This window comes from Schistocerca nitens, chromosome 6 (genome assembly GCF_023898315.1).
Source record: "Schistocerca nitens isolate TAMUIC-IGC-003100 chromosome 6, iqSchNite1.1, whole genome shotgun sequence".
In the NCBI taxonomy this organism is placed as follows: domain Eukaryota; kingdom Metazoa; phylum Arthropoda; class Insecta; order Orthoptera; family Acrididae; genus Schistocerca; species Schistocerca nitens.
The window spans coordinates 712,836,443-712,850,179 of NC_064619.1; the positions used below are offsets into that span (position 1 = coordinate 712,836,443).

The following is a 13,737-nucleotide window of genomic DNA, read 5'->3' on the forward strand; positions in this document are numbered from 1 at the left end:
CACCCTGAGAACGGCAACCACTTCGATCGAACCTGCCACTGTTATATTAGTTTCTCAGATTCAAAGTCGAATCTCATATATAAAATATCTTTTAAAGTAAAGAATCATAAATAATAACTTCCAATTATATTATCCGCGGCCCAAAATTGCTCGTCTTCTTCCAACGTGACACAGGTAAGCTAAGAGGTTGAAACCCCTACCTTAGATCATAGAATAATGTAGACAGCGCGTGACGTCGTTATATGGAAGCCAACATCTCGATCAGCCAACTAGTGGTGCTATCCATTTGCAAGTGACTTTTGGAGTAATGTTTTCTTTATTTATTTTAAAACGTCTAGCTCCGTAGGACCAATTTGAGGAGAAAATCTCCAAGGTCACGGAATGTGTCGGCACATGTTACTTCTCTTTATATTACTTGAGAGCGGTAGAACCATACTGATTCAAGTGACATTTGTTGAATACCTACACTACCTGGTGTTGTTGTTGTGCTCTTCAGTCCTGACACTGGTTTGATGCAGCTCTCCATGCTACTATATCCTGTCCAAGCCTCTTCATCTCCCAGTACCTACTGTACTGTACTCTGAATCTGCTTAGTGTATTCATCTCTTGATCTCCCTCTACGATTTTTACCCTCCACGCTGCCCTCCAGTACTAAATTGGTGATCCCTTGATGCCCCAGAACATGTCCTACCAACCGATCCCTTCTTCTAGTCAAGTTGTGCCACAAACTCATCTTCTCCCCAATTCTATTCAATACCTCCTCATTATTTATGTGATCTACCCATCTAATCTTCAGCATTCTTCTGTACCACCACATTTCGAAAGCTTCTATTCTCTTGTTGTCTAAACAATTTATCGTCCATGTTTCACTTCCACACATGGCTACACTCCATACAAATACTTTCAGAAACGACTTCCTGACACTTAAATCTATACTCGATGTTAACAAATTTCTCTTCTTCAGAAACGCTTTCCTTGCCATTGCCAGTCTACATTTTATATCCTCTCTACTTCGACCGTCATCAGTTATTTTGCTCCCCAAATAGCAAAACTCCTTAACTACTTTAAGTGTCTCATTTCCTAATCTAATTCCCTCAACATCACCCGACTTAATTCGACTACATTCCATTATCATCGTTTTGCCTTTGTTGATGTTCATCTTATATCCTCCTTTCAAGACACTGTCCATTCCGTTCAACTGCTCTTCCAACTCCTTTGCTGTCTCTGACAGAATTACAATGTCAACGGCGAACCTCAAAGTTTTTATTTCTTCTCCATTGATTTTAATACCTACTCCGAACTTTGCTTTCGTTTCATTTACTGCTGGCTCAATATACAGATTGAATAGCAACGGGGAGAGGCTACAACCCTGTCTCACTCCCTTCCCAACCACTGCTTCCCTTTCATGTCCCTCGACTCTTATAACTGCCATCTGCTTTCTGTACAAATTGTTAATAGCCTTTCGCTCCCTGTATTTTACCCCTGTCATCTTCAGAATTCGAAAGAGAATATTCCAGTCAACATTGTCAAAAGCTTTCTCTGAGTCTACAAATGCTAGAAACGTAGGTTTGCCTTTCCTTAATCTTTCTTCTAAGATAAGTCGTAGGGTCAGTATTGCCACACGTGTTCCAACATTTCTACGGAATCAAAACTGATCTTCCCCGAGGTCGGCTTCTACCAGTTTTTCCATCCGTCTGTAAAGAATTCGCGTTAGTATTTTGCAGCTGTGGCTTATTAAACTGATAGTTCGGTAATTTTCACATCTGTCAACACCTGCTTTCTTTGGGATCGCAATTATTATATTCTTCTTGAAGTCTGAGGGAATTTCGCCTGTCTCGTACATCTTGCTCACCAGATGGTAGAGTTTTGTCAGGACTGGCTCTCCGAAGGCTAACAGTAGTTCTAATGGAATCTTGTCTACTCCCGGCGCATTGTTTCGACTTAGGCCTTTCAGTGCTCTGTCAAACTCTTCATGCAGTATCACATCTCCTATTTCATCTTCATCTACCTCCTCTTCCATTTCCGTAATAGTGTCCTCAAGAACATCGCCGCTGTATAGACCCTCTATATACTCCTTCCACCTTTCTGCTTTCCCTTCTTTGCTTAGAACTGGGTTTCCATCTGAGCTCTTGATATTCATGCAAGTGGTTCTCTTTTCTCCAAAGATCTCTTTAATTTTCCTGTAGGCAGTATCTATCTTACCTCTCATGAGATAAGCCTCTACATCTTTACATTTGTCCTCTAGCCATCCCTGCTTAGCCATTTTGCACTTTCTGTAGATGTCATTTTTGAGACGTTTGTATTCCTTTTTGCCTGCTTCACTTACTGCATTTTTATATTTTCTCCTTTCATCAATTAAATTCAGTATCTCTTCTGTTACCCAAGAATTTCTACTAGCCCTCGCCTTTTTACCTAATCGATCGTCTGCTGCCTTCACTATTAAATTCCTCAAAGCTACCCATTCTTCTTCTACTGTATTTTTTTCCCCATTCCTGTCAATTGTTCCCTTATGCTCTCCCTCAAACTCTGTACAACCTCTGGTTCTTTCAGTTTATGCAGGTCCCATCTCCTTAAATGCCCACCTTTTTACAGTTTCTTCAGTTTTAATCTACAGTTCATAACCAATAGATTGTGGTCAGAGTCATCTGCCCCTGGAAATGTCTTACATTTTAAAATCTTTTTCCTAAATCTCTGTTTTATCATTATATAATCTATCTGAAACCTTTTAGTATCTCCAGGGTTCTTCCATGTATACAACCTTCTTTAATGATTCTTGAAACAAGTGTTAGCTATGATTAAGTTATGCTCTGCGCAAAATTCTACCAGGTGGCTTCCTCTTTTCTTAGCCCCAATCCATATTCACCTACTACGTTACCTTACTTCCTTTTCCTACTGTCGAATTCCAGTCACCCATGACTATCAAAATTTCATCTCCCTTCACTACCTGTATAATTTCTTTTATCTCATCATACATTTCATCAATTTCTTCATCATCTGCAGAGCTAGTTGGCATATAAGCTTGTACTACTGTAGTAGGCGTGGGCTTCGTGTCTATCTTGGCCACAATAATGCGTTCACTATGCTGTTTGTAGTAGCTTACCCGCACTCCTATTTTTTTATTCATTAATAAACCTACTCCTGCATTACCCACATTTGATTTTGTATTTATAACCCTGTATTCACCTGACCAAAAGTCTTGTTCCTCCTGCCACCGAACTTCACTAATTCCCACTATATCTAACTTTAACCTATCCATTTCCCTTTTTAAATTTTCTAACCTACCTGCCCGATTAAGGGATCTAACATTCCACGCTCCGATCCGTAGAACGCCAGTTTTCTTTCTCCTGATAACGAAGTCCTCTTGAGTAGTCCCCGCCCGGAGATCCGAATGGGGGACTATTTTATCTCCGGAATATTTTACCCAAGAGGACGCCATCATCATTTAATCATACATTAAAGCTGCATGCCCTCAGGAAAAATTACGGCTGTAGTTTCCCCTTGCTTTCAGCCGTTCGTAGTACCACAACAGCAAGGCTGTCTTGGTTAGTGTTGCAGGGCCAGATCAGTCAATCATCCAGACTGTTGCCCCTGCAACTACTGAAAAGGCTGCTGCCCCTCTTCAGTAACCACACGTTTGTCTGGCCTCTCAACAATTACCCCTCCGTTGTGGTTGTACCTACGGTACGGCTATCCGTATTGTTGAGGCACGCAAACCTCCCCACCATCGGCAAGGTCCATGGTTCAAAGGGGGGGGGGGGGGGACCTACACTATCTATGATTCTGTATTTCTACCACTTCAAAAAAATTGACACAGTGGTTTTTTTGTATTCTTGGCAGATAAAACTCAAGATGCGTTCTGTACTGACGGGAACTGGTAGTTGCGAATAAAGCACATTCATTCAGCTATGTGCCTTTTGGAATCACCTCATCATTCTTTATATTTTTTTAGAATTTTTATGAAAATATGAATGGTTATGGAGTGCTGAGTGTTTTTTCTTGCTATCCGCAACATAAAATCCACCAAAAGTGGAGCTTCAACTTAAACTGATACCACAAAATCCATTATGGTATCACAAACGTTCTGCTTGTGAAGAAGAGAACGGTCTCGCTTCTTATTGGTTAAACGTTTGATTGCACTTTCCCGTAATAACGGAGAACGTACTTCGTGTTTCATGCGCAGCAATGTCTGTTCAGTGTGAAATAACAGCAGCTGACGTCACAAAACAGCTCCACATCCACATCAGCTTTTATGCCACGTCTAAGGGCGGTTTACGATTAAGAAGCACAGCGAGATGACGGCAGACTATACTGAGGTGAGAAAACTCATGGGATACCTCCTAACTGCATGTCGGGCCTACTTTTTCCCAGCGTAGTCCAGCAATTCGACGTGACATGGACTGAAGTCGTTGGAATTCTCCTGCAGAAATACTGAGCCATACTGTCTCCATGGCTGTCCAGATTCGCGGAAGTGCTGTCGGCGCAAGATTTTGTGGACGAACTAACCTCTCTATTACGTCTTATAAACGTTCGATGGGATTCAAGTCGGGCAGTCTGGTTGGCCAGATCATCCAGTCCAGTCGTCCAGAATGTTCTTCAAAGCAAACATACAGAACTGACTCGACATCGTTGTTTGTGAACATGAGGTCAACGAATGGCTGCAAATGGTCTCCAGACTGCCGAACATAACCGTTTCATCAACAATCGGTTCATCTGGACCACAGGAGCCAACCCACTCCATATAACACAGCCGCCACCATATGGAGCAATCACCAGATTGCACAATACCTTGTTGACAACTTGGAACCACCGAGCAAGGTGATGCAGTGGTTAGCACACTGGACTCGCATTGGGGAGGACGACGGTTCAAAGCCGCATCCTGTCATCCTGATTTAGGTTTTCTGTGATTTCCCTAAATAGCTTTGGCAAAGGCCAAATGGTTCCTTTGAAAGGAACCATCCTAATCCGGTGGGACCGATGACCTCGCTGTTTGGTCCCCCCCCCCCCAAATCAACAAACCAACCAACCAACCAACAACCTGGATCCATGGTTTTCTTGGATCTATGCCACACTTGAACCCTACCATCACCAGGCCTTGGTTTTCCAATCATACAGGGTTCCACAGATATGGTCACGAACCCACGGCAGGTGCTGCAGGCGATGTCATGCTGTTGGAAAAGGCGCTAGCGTCGCTCACCTGCTGCAATAATCCCGAAATTCGCCGCGCTTTCCAGGTACGCTTGTCGTATGTCCCACACTGATTTCTGTGAATATTTCAGGCGTTATTGCTTGTCTGTTAGCACTGACAACTCTATGCTGCTCTCGGTCGTTAAGTGAAGGCCATCGACCACTGTGTTGTCCATGGTGAGAGGTAATGCCTGGAATTTGGTATTCTTGGCACATTCTTCGAGCTGTGGACCTCGGAATAATGAATTTCCTAACGATTTCCGAAATGGAATGTGCCGAGTGTCTAGCTTCAACTACCATTCCACGTTCAAATTCTGTTAAATGCTGTCGTGTGGCAATAATCACGTCGAAAACGTTTTCACAGGAATCGCCCGAGAACAAATAGCTCCGCCAACGCACTGCTCTTTTATATCTCGTGTATGTGACAGACTTGAAGAAGAATATAATAATTCCAATGCCAAAGAAAGCAGGTGTTGACAGATCTGAAAATTACCGAACTTTCAGTATAATAAGTCACAGCTGCAAAACACTAATTCTTTACAGACGAATGGAAAAACTGGTAGAAGCCGACCTCGGGGAAGATCAGTTTGGATTCCGTAGAAATGTTAGAACACGTCAGGCAATACTGACCCTACGACTTATCTTAGAAGAAAGATTAAGGAAAGGCCAACCTACGTTTCTAGCATTTGTAGACTCAGAGAAAGCTTTTGACAATGTTGACTGGAATACTCTCTTTCGAATTCTGAAGGTGACAGGAGTAGAATATAGGGAGCGATAGGCTATTTACAATTTGTACAGAAAGAAGATGGCAGTTATAAGAGTCGAGGGACATGAAAGGGAAGCAGTGGTTCGGAAGGGAGTGAGACAGGGTTGTAGCCTGTAGGTATTAAAAGCAATGGAGAAGAAATAAAAACTTTGAGGTTCGCCGTTGACATTGTAATTCTGTCAGAGACAGCAAAGGACTTGGAAGAGCAGTTGAACGGAATGGACAGTGTCTTGAAAGGAGGGTATAAGATGAACATCAACAAAAGCAAAACGAGGATAATGGAATGTAGTCGAATTAAGTCGGGTGATGCTGAGGGAATTAGATTAGGAAATGAGACACTTAAAGTAGTAAAGGAGTTTGCTATTTGGGGAGCAAAATAACTGATGATAGTCCTAGTAGAGAGGATATAAAATGTAGACTGGCAATGGCAAGGAAAGCGTTTCTGAAGAAGAGAAATTTGTTAACATAGAGTATAGATTTAAGTGTCAGGAAGTCGTTTCTGAAAGTATTTGTATGGAGTGTAGCCATGTATGGAAGTGAAACATGGACGATAAATAGTTTAGACAAGAAGAGAATAGAAGCTTTCGAAATGTGGTGCTACAGAATAATGCTGAATATTAGATGGGTAGATCACATAAATAATGAGGAGGTATTGAATAGAATTGGGGAGAAGAGGAGTTTGTGGCACAACTTGACTAGAAGAAGGGATCGGTTGGTAGGACATGTTCTGGGGCATCAAGGGATCACCAATTTAGTACTGGAGTGCAACGTGGAGGGTAAAAATCGTAGAGGGAGACCAAGAGATGAATACACTAAGCAGATTTAGAAGGATGTAGGTTGCAGTAGGTACTGGGAGATGAAGAGGCTTGCACAGAATAGAGTAGCATGGAGAGCTGCATGAAACCAGTGTCAGGACTGAAGACGACAACAACAACATGTAACACTGTCACCATCTGCATATGTGCGTATCTTTATCCCACGACTTTCATCACCTCACTACATTATGAAGAGACATTCGACGGTTTGAGGATTGACTCACCATCCCGCAGCTTCTGGAGGTGTGTGGCGATGTCGCGCCGCGGCGCACAGTCGCCCACCTCGGCGTTGGCTTCGGCCACCCTCCGGACGATGTGCAGGAAGTCGGGCGGCGGCACCGGGCCCTTAGGCAGCAGCCCCGCCACGCGGGGTGCCATGAAGGACAGCGCCGTGGGCAGGAAGTGCCACAGCGATGGCCGCAGCCGGCGACGCGACCACGCGCGCACCTCCTCCCTGCCGGCACGGTCAACGCACGGTTACCACTTAGCGGCTCCCCACCTGCTCCATTACTACTTACAGTTCCAAGGCTACATGCTCCAATACTGACATATTTAGGGAACACCTATAACAGTAACAAAATTCTTCTACTCCCAAGAAGTCCCGAAAGCAGACTGCGAGCAGAATTATGTGGCCGGTAGATGCGCAGTCGGCAGGACATGAGTGGGGAGGGGTAGTAGTGGGGGTTGTGGACAGGCGCTGTAGGGGAAATGCCGAGTGCTGCAGGGGAAGTGCCGTTCTAAACTGAAGCATACACCCACATTTTTTGTAGATAGTCGACCTAAGTTCCGCCTATGATACAGTAGATCACCGGACACTAATAAAACCTACGAGACCCTGAAAGACTACCACCTAGTCAAGATAATCGAATCCCTGCTCCAAAATAGACAGTTCTTCGTAATGCTTGAGGGGAAAAAGAGTCGATGCCGGAATCAGAAAAATAGGCTCGCTCAAGGGAGCGTGCAAATGACCAACCAACTCCAGACAAAACCAAAACTTTTGTATATGCAGACGACCTGGCAGTAACAGTTCAAGGCAACAGGTTTGGAGGCATCGAGGAGAAACTAGAAACCGCCCATTCTACAATGTCAACCTACTACAAAAAGAATTCTCTAAAACCCCATCCCTCCAAAACTCAAGTGAGTGCATTCCATCCGAACTCGAGGCAGGCAAAGTACAGGCTCAATGTTACCTGGGATGGGACATTACTAGAACACACAGATACTACCACCTACCCTGGCGTCGTGCTGGACAGAACATTGACATACAAATATCATTGCGAATAAGTAGAAGCACGAAATTCCCTAATAAGAAAGCTGTCCAATAGCTAATGGGGTGCCAAACCGACCGTCGTCAGAACTTCAGCCCAAGGTTTGTGCTTCTCAACTGCCGAATATGCCTGCCCAGTATGGTGCAGATCCGCCCACGCAAAAAAGGTAGATGTTAGCCTGAATGAAACATGCAGGATAGTGACAGGCTGCATGAAACCAACCCCCATAGAAAATCTTCACAGGCCCGCAGGTTTCACAAACCCTGACTCACGTAGGAAAGCCCATGAACATACCGAGAAGCTAAAACAAACCTCTGATGCCCGTCACTCAATATTTGGCCTAGAGTGTGGCCCCAGCAGACTCAAATCCAGACGCCGTTTCCTAAGTTGCGCCTTAGATGAAACCCCCCATCTAATATCCGCTAAGACAGGACCCACCAAACGGCGTTTCTGGTGATTGGAAAACCTGGAGAATGCTTAACCGCACCAGAACTAGGGTGGCTCCTGTGAAATCTAATTTGATCAAATGGGGTTTGTTGGACGAAAATGACGACAAATGCGACTGCGGCACTCGACAGGACATGGAACCTCTCCTACAATGCCGTGCCTGCCCCCACAGATGAACCCTCGACGGTCTATGGCTGGCTAAAGAAGAAGCATTGGACATTGCCCAATACTGGGCAAACAAAGTAACCTCTGGCGTGCCACAGGGGAGTGTTATGGGACCATTGCTTTTCACAATATATATAAATGACCTAGTAGATAGTGTTGGAAGTTCCATGTGGCTTTTCGCGGATGATGCTGTAGTATACAGAGAAGTTGCAGCATTAGAAAATTGTAGCGAAATACAGGAAGATCTGCAGCGGATAGGCACTTGGTGCAGGGAGTGGCAACTGACCCTTAACATAGACAAATGTAATGTATTGCGAATACATAGAAAGAAGGATCCTTTATTGTATGATTATATGATAGCAGAACAAACACTGGTAGCAGTTACTTCCGTAAAATATCTGGGAGTATGCGTGCGGAACGATTTGAAGTGGAATGATCATATAAAATTAATTGTTGGTATAGCGGGTACCAGGTTGAGATTTATTGGGAGAGTCCTTAGAAAATGTAGTCCATCAACAAAGGAGGTGGCTTACAAAACACTCGTTCGACCTATACTTGAGTATTGCTCATCAGTGTGGGATCCGTACCAGATCGGGTTGACGGAGGAGATAGAGAAGATCGAAAGAAGAGCGGCGCGTTTCGTCACAGGGTTATTTGGTAACCGTGATAGCGTTACGGAGATGTTTAACAAACTCAAGTGGCAGACTCTGCAAGAGAGGCGCTCTGCATCGCGGTGTAGCTTGCTTGCCAGGTTTCGAGAGGGTGCGTTTCTGGATGAGGTATCGAATATATTGCTTCCCCCTACTTATACCTCCCGAGGAGATCACGAATGTAAAATTAGAGAGATTAGAGCGCGCACGGAGGCTTTCAGACAGTCGTTCTTCCCGTGAACCATACGCGACTGGAACAGGAAAGGGAGGTAATGACAGTGGCACGTAAAGTGTCCTCCGCCACACACCGTTTGGTGGCTTGCGGAGTATAAATGTAGATGTAGATGTAGAAATTGTAGTCTCCAGACACGAAAAAGTAAAGTAAAGTAAGTTTTTGTAGATGTTAAGGGAAGACCCTCCATGCCCACACTTGCTTGGCGATTACTCAAAAAGACCCTTTGTCACCTTCCTCTGGTTAATATTTAAAAATATCGAAAAGGAATTCCGCTCAAAATCCAACAAAAACAGCGATTTGCGACGGACATTTCATAATGATACACGCTAGTTTTTGATTACTTACACGTGTATTTTTTTCTTCAATATCTCTTTAAAGCCCTCGACCCGCCAGGGTAGCCGAGAGCACTAACGCGCTGCTTGCTGGGCTCGGGCAGGCGCGCCGGCCCCGGATAGAATCCGCCCGGCGGATTATCGACGAGGGCCGGTGTGCCGGCCAGCCTGGATGTGGTTTCTAGGCGCTTTTCCACATCCCGCTAGGTGAATACCGGGCTGGTCCCCACGTTCCGCCTCAGTTACACGCGTCGCAGACATTTGAAACACGTCCGTACTATTTCACGATTTCCGCTCGACGCAGACAGTTGGGCTACACTGATTCCGTCCTGCGGGGTACGGGGTGGCGGCAGGAAGGGCATCCGCCATCCCTAACACTAACATTGATAAATCCGTTGTAACCACGCCGACCCTGCAATTGCTGCAGGACTATGGCGTAAGCGAAAGAAAGAAAGAAAGATCTCTTTAAAGCCCTTCCATATAGTCTCCCTGCTTCTCTATGACTGAATCCCAACATCGCGGAAGCTCTGTTATTCATCCAAGACACCACTTCTACGCATCTGTCGAATAGCTCGGGTAACAGTGGTACAAAGCTCTTTCAGAGAAAGATAACAGCGTCCACACATAGGTTTTTTCAACTTCGGGAATAAGTCGAAGGCTGGTGGTCTCACATCTGGACTGTAGGAAGGATGTGTCAACACTTCCCATCGCTATTCGCGGTGTTTTTGGCTTACAACATTGCCGATATGAATGCGACCACTGTCGTGGAGGATAAGTGGCTCAGCCTTGAGCAACTAAGGTTGGGGTTTGTGCCTTTTTCTACGTAGGTTGTGCATAGATTTGCATTAATACACTGCTGTGACATTGTTCCAAATGGGATTCTATCTGTCATGATGATTCTTTGGTGCTCATAAGCAAAAGTCATCATTTGCTTAAGCTTTGATTTATGCATCGAAACTTTTTGGACGTGGACAATCTGAAACTCTCCACTCGTTGAACTGTGATTTCAACTCCGGTCAAAGTCTATAGTCCACATTTCGTCAGTAGCGATAATACCTCACAAGAATCCTTGAATTTCACGGTCGAATCGATGCCTGAGCAAGGTTGCAATGTCCAGGCGTTTCTGCTTCTCTTCAGCAGTCCAATAGTGTGCAATGCATCTTGCACAAAATTTTCTCCTCTTCAAATAATTTGTCAGAATACGGAATACTGATGTTGGGAACTGTGTATTGCTGTTGGGTTTTTGCCGCGGAAAGTTTCTATCTTGTTTTCTGGTCTTCAGGCACCTCAGGGCCCTGTAGGGTCCATTTCTACCTCTTCCAATTTTATGTCAGAGTGTAAAGCAAAAAAACAAAAGCACGTGCTTCTATTTCAAGTTCGCAACTACATCTGACGTAATTTACATTGTTGTTGCTTCAAACAATCCTCAGTAATACCAACCTGCGCATTATTTATGAAACGTCCCTCGTATTTTCTCCTTGGTCGTTAACAGTTTGTAACTTTCATAGAGGCGTCAATGCCGAATTTTGAGTGAAAGCTGCATTTCTCTTGTTGCCGTATTAAAATTCGCTTCTTGTGCCAAAACACAGCGGAGTTTACACACTGTCACCTCATTAAGATGTAGTGCAGACGTAAGAGTAATCTGAAACAGTGGTATATTAAGTTCATTAAGTGAGGAACTGAGGAAAAGTAAAGTCAATATCTTATAAAAAGCACATCCTCGGCACAAAGGTAGGCGTGTAATGTCTTAACTTATGTTGTTCCAAAACTCACAGCATTTCTCGTTTCTCGTTTGGTGAACGGTCCATTTTAGCACGGGTAATGTATCACGGAGCAAATATCGTCCGCACTGACGGAATGTTACGTGATACCACGAACTTATACGTTTGTGACTAATGCAGCGCCATCTGTCACAAAGCGAAAAAAGTGGTCCAACTAAAACATTCATATTTCTTTACGTACTACACGAATATGTAATAAAAAAATGGGGGTTCCTATTTCTTAAAAAATGCAGTTGATATCCGTTTGACCTATGGCAGCGCCATCTAGCGGGCCAAGCATAGCGCCATCTGGTTTCCCCCTTCAAGCTAGGCAAGTTTCGTTCTTTGTAGTTTTTTCGTTTGACGCTTACTTCGTGAGATATGTGGCCCGGTCATGATCGATGGACCACCCTGTATATTTGCGGTATCGTGAGCCTTCATGTCAGTTGCTGAAAGTTTTTTTTTTAATTTCCTACCATACAAGCACATTAAATAAAAGATTTCTCATTCAGGCGTCACGTTAATAGGACAGAACGTCGCCTCTAGCCTTGATGAAGGAATCGGTTTGACGAAGAAGAGAGCGCACAGCTTTTTTCAGGCATACAATATCCAGCTTCCCTACGAGTTGATGATAATATCCTGTAGAGCCACCAAATACCGGGGATGTTAATTGCTACGTTTTACTTACTGTCCCACACAATCAACGGCATTCTCTATTGGCTTAAGACCGGATGATTTAGTGGCCCTGTCGACGTGCAGTAGGGGTATCAGTGTTCGTCAAACCAGAAACGTTCGCGCCCAATCCTGTGAAAACGACTGTTGTCATCTCGGAAGACGGGAGTGTCCACATGTTCAAGGTAACCTGAATGTGTGTACCCAAATCACGGTACGAAAAAAAAGGCACAAAATATCACCAAACCACCTATGGTCTGAAGTACACAGTCCACACACCGTCCTTCAAACGCCTCATTGGGTCACTGAGCAAAAGATACGAAATCGAGACTCTCGACCACACTATAACCGTTCAGTCAGCTAATGTGCAGTTACTGTATTGTTTGACCCAGTGATGTATTTACAATTTTTGGAGGGGGGTGGGATATGACTATCATTTAAAATAGCTCAAACTAAAAATTTATTTCATTGATACATACCAATTTAATGTTCAAAATTATAAAAATAAACTGTGTCTCTGGTTTATATAATAATAATAATAATAATTAGAACTTTAATGACATTACAAAACGATTTATTGAGGTTATGAATGCCATCGTGAAATCACTTTTATAACGTTATAGAGTTTGAATAATTTTAATAAAACATAATCCAGTTGCTAAGAGAATTTTATGTACCTATTCTATAAATTGCCTGTTTTTACAGCCTAGGCCCGTGTTAATTTACTTTGAAGTACATAAAATCTGCTTTTGTGTGGTACTTTGATACACATAAATAAAGAAATGATTAAACCATTTACTATAAGTTTAAAGTACAGAAGTATGACTGCAGTCTCTTTTGATTTGCCATATTACTTATCACATTTTGGACATCAATCCTTTCTCCTCGATGAACTGTGGCCATGGCGAGCCCTTTCAGACGTGCCTCGCTAGTTGCCCTCCTTAAGTACGTCTTCTCTAAAGGGCGGAGAAACTGCACTCATTCGTGGCCGTTGTCACCGGTAGAGTTATCGAAAGGTGCAGAAACCGAAACGCATTAGGACAGATCCGATGGTCGCAGATAGACAAAGCTCCCAGTGCGTTTTGGGGCAACTGTTCCAGTCGACTTAAACATTGATGAAGGAGATTCATCAACTAAGTCCTTGTCTTTGTTAAATCGGCGAGTAACTGATCTGAAGCATAAAATGAATGTAGTTTCGTAACTCCATCAACGACACCTATCTCTTCAGCTTTTAGTGGTAGAAGACAAACCTGTTTTAAAATTCACAATGTGTCAAGAACCGATGCTCTAGCGAACTAATGAAGGCATCCAGAGGGGAGCATAGACACTTAGTAGTGACCCTCAACACCATCCCCGGTATCCCGATTTGCACGACGTAGCTGGTGAGTAGAAATTGGCGGTTGCTTGATTTCAACTCTATTGGTTGAAGCTAATTTACTTGAC

General features: G+C 43.7%; 1 protein-coding gene across 1 annotated transcript in view; it reads right to left on the reverse strand.

The window, feature by feature from the left end:
- The window catches only part of LOC126263586 (probable cytochrome P450 6d5), a 158,429-nt gene that overhangs the window by 22,711 nt on the left and 121,981 nt on the right, over positions 1 to 13,737 (reverse strand). Inside the window, exon 5 of the mRNA XM_049960679.1 lies at positions 6,990 to 7,219. Within this exon, the coding sequence (XP_049816636.1) occupies positions 6,990 to 7,219 (230 nt within the window). The remainder of the gene's footprint in view (positions 1 to 6,989; positions 7,220 to 13,737) is intronic.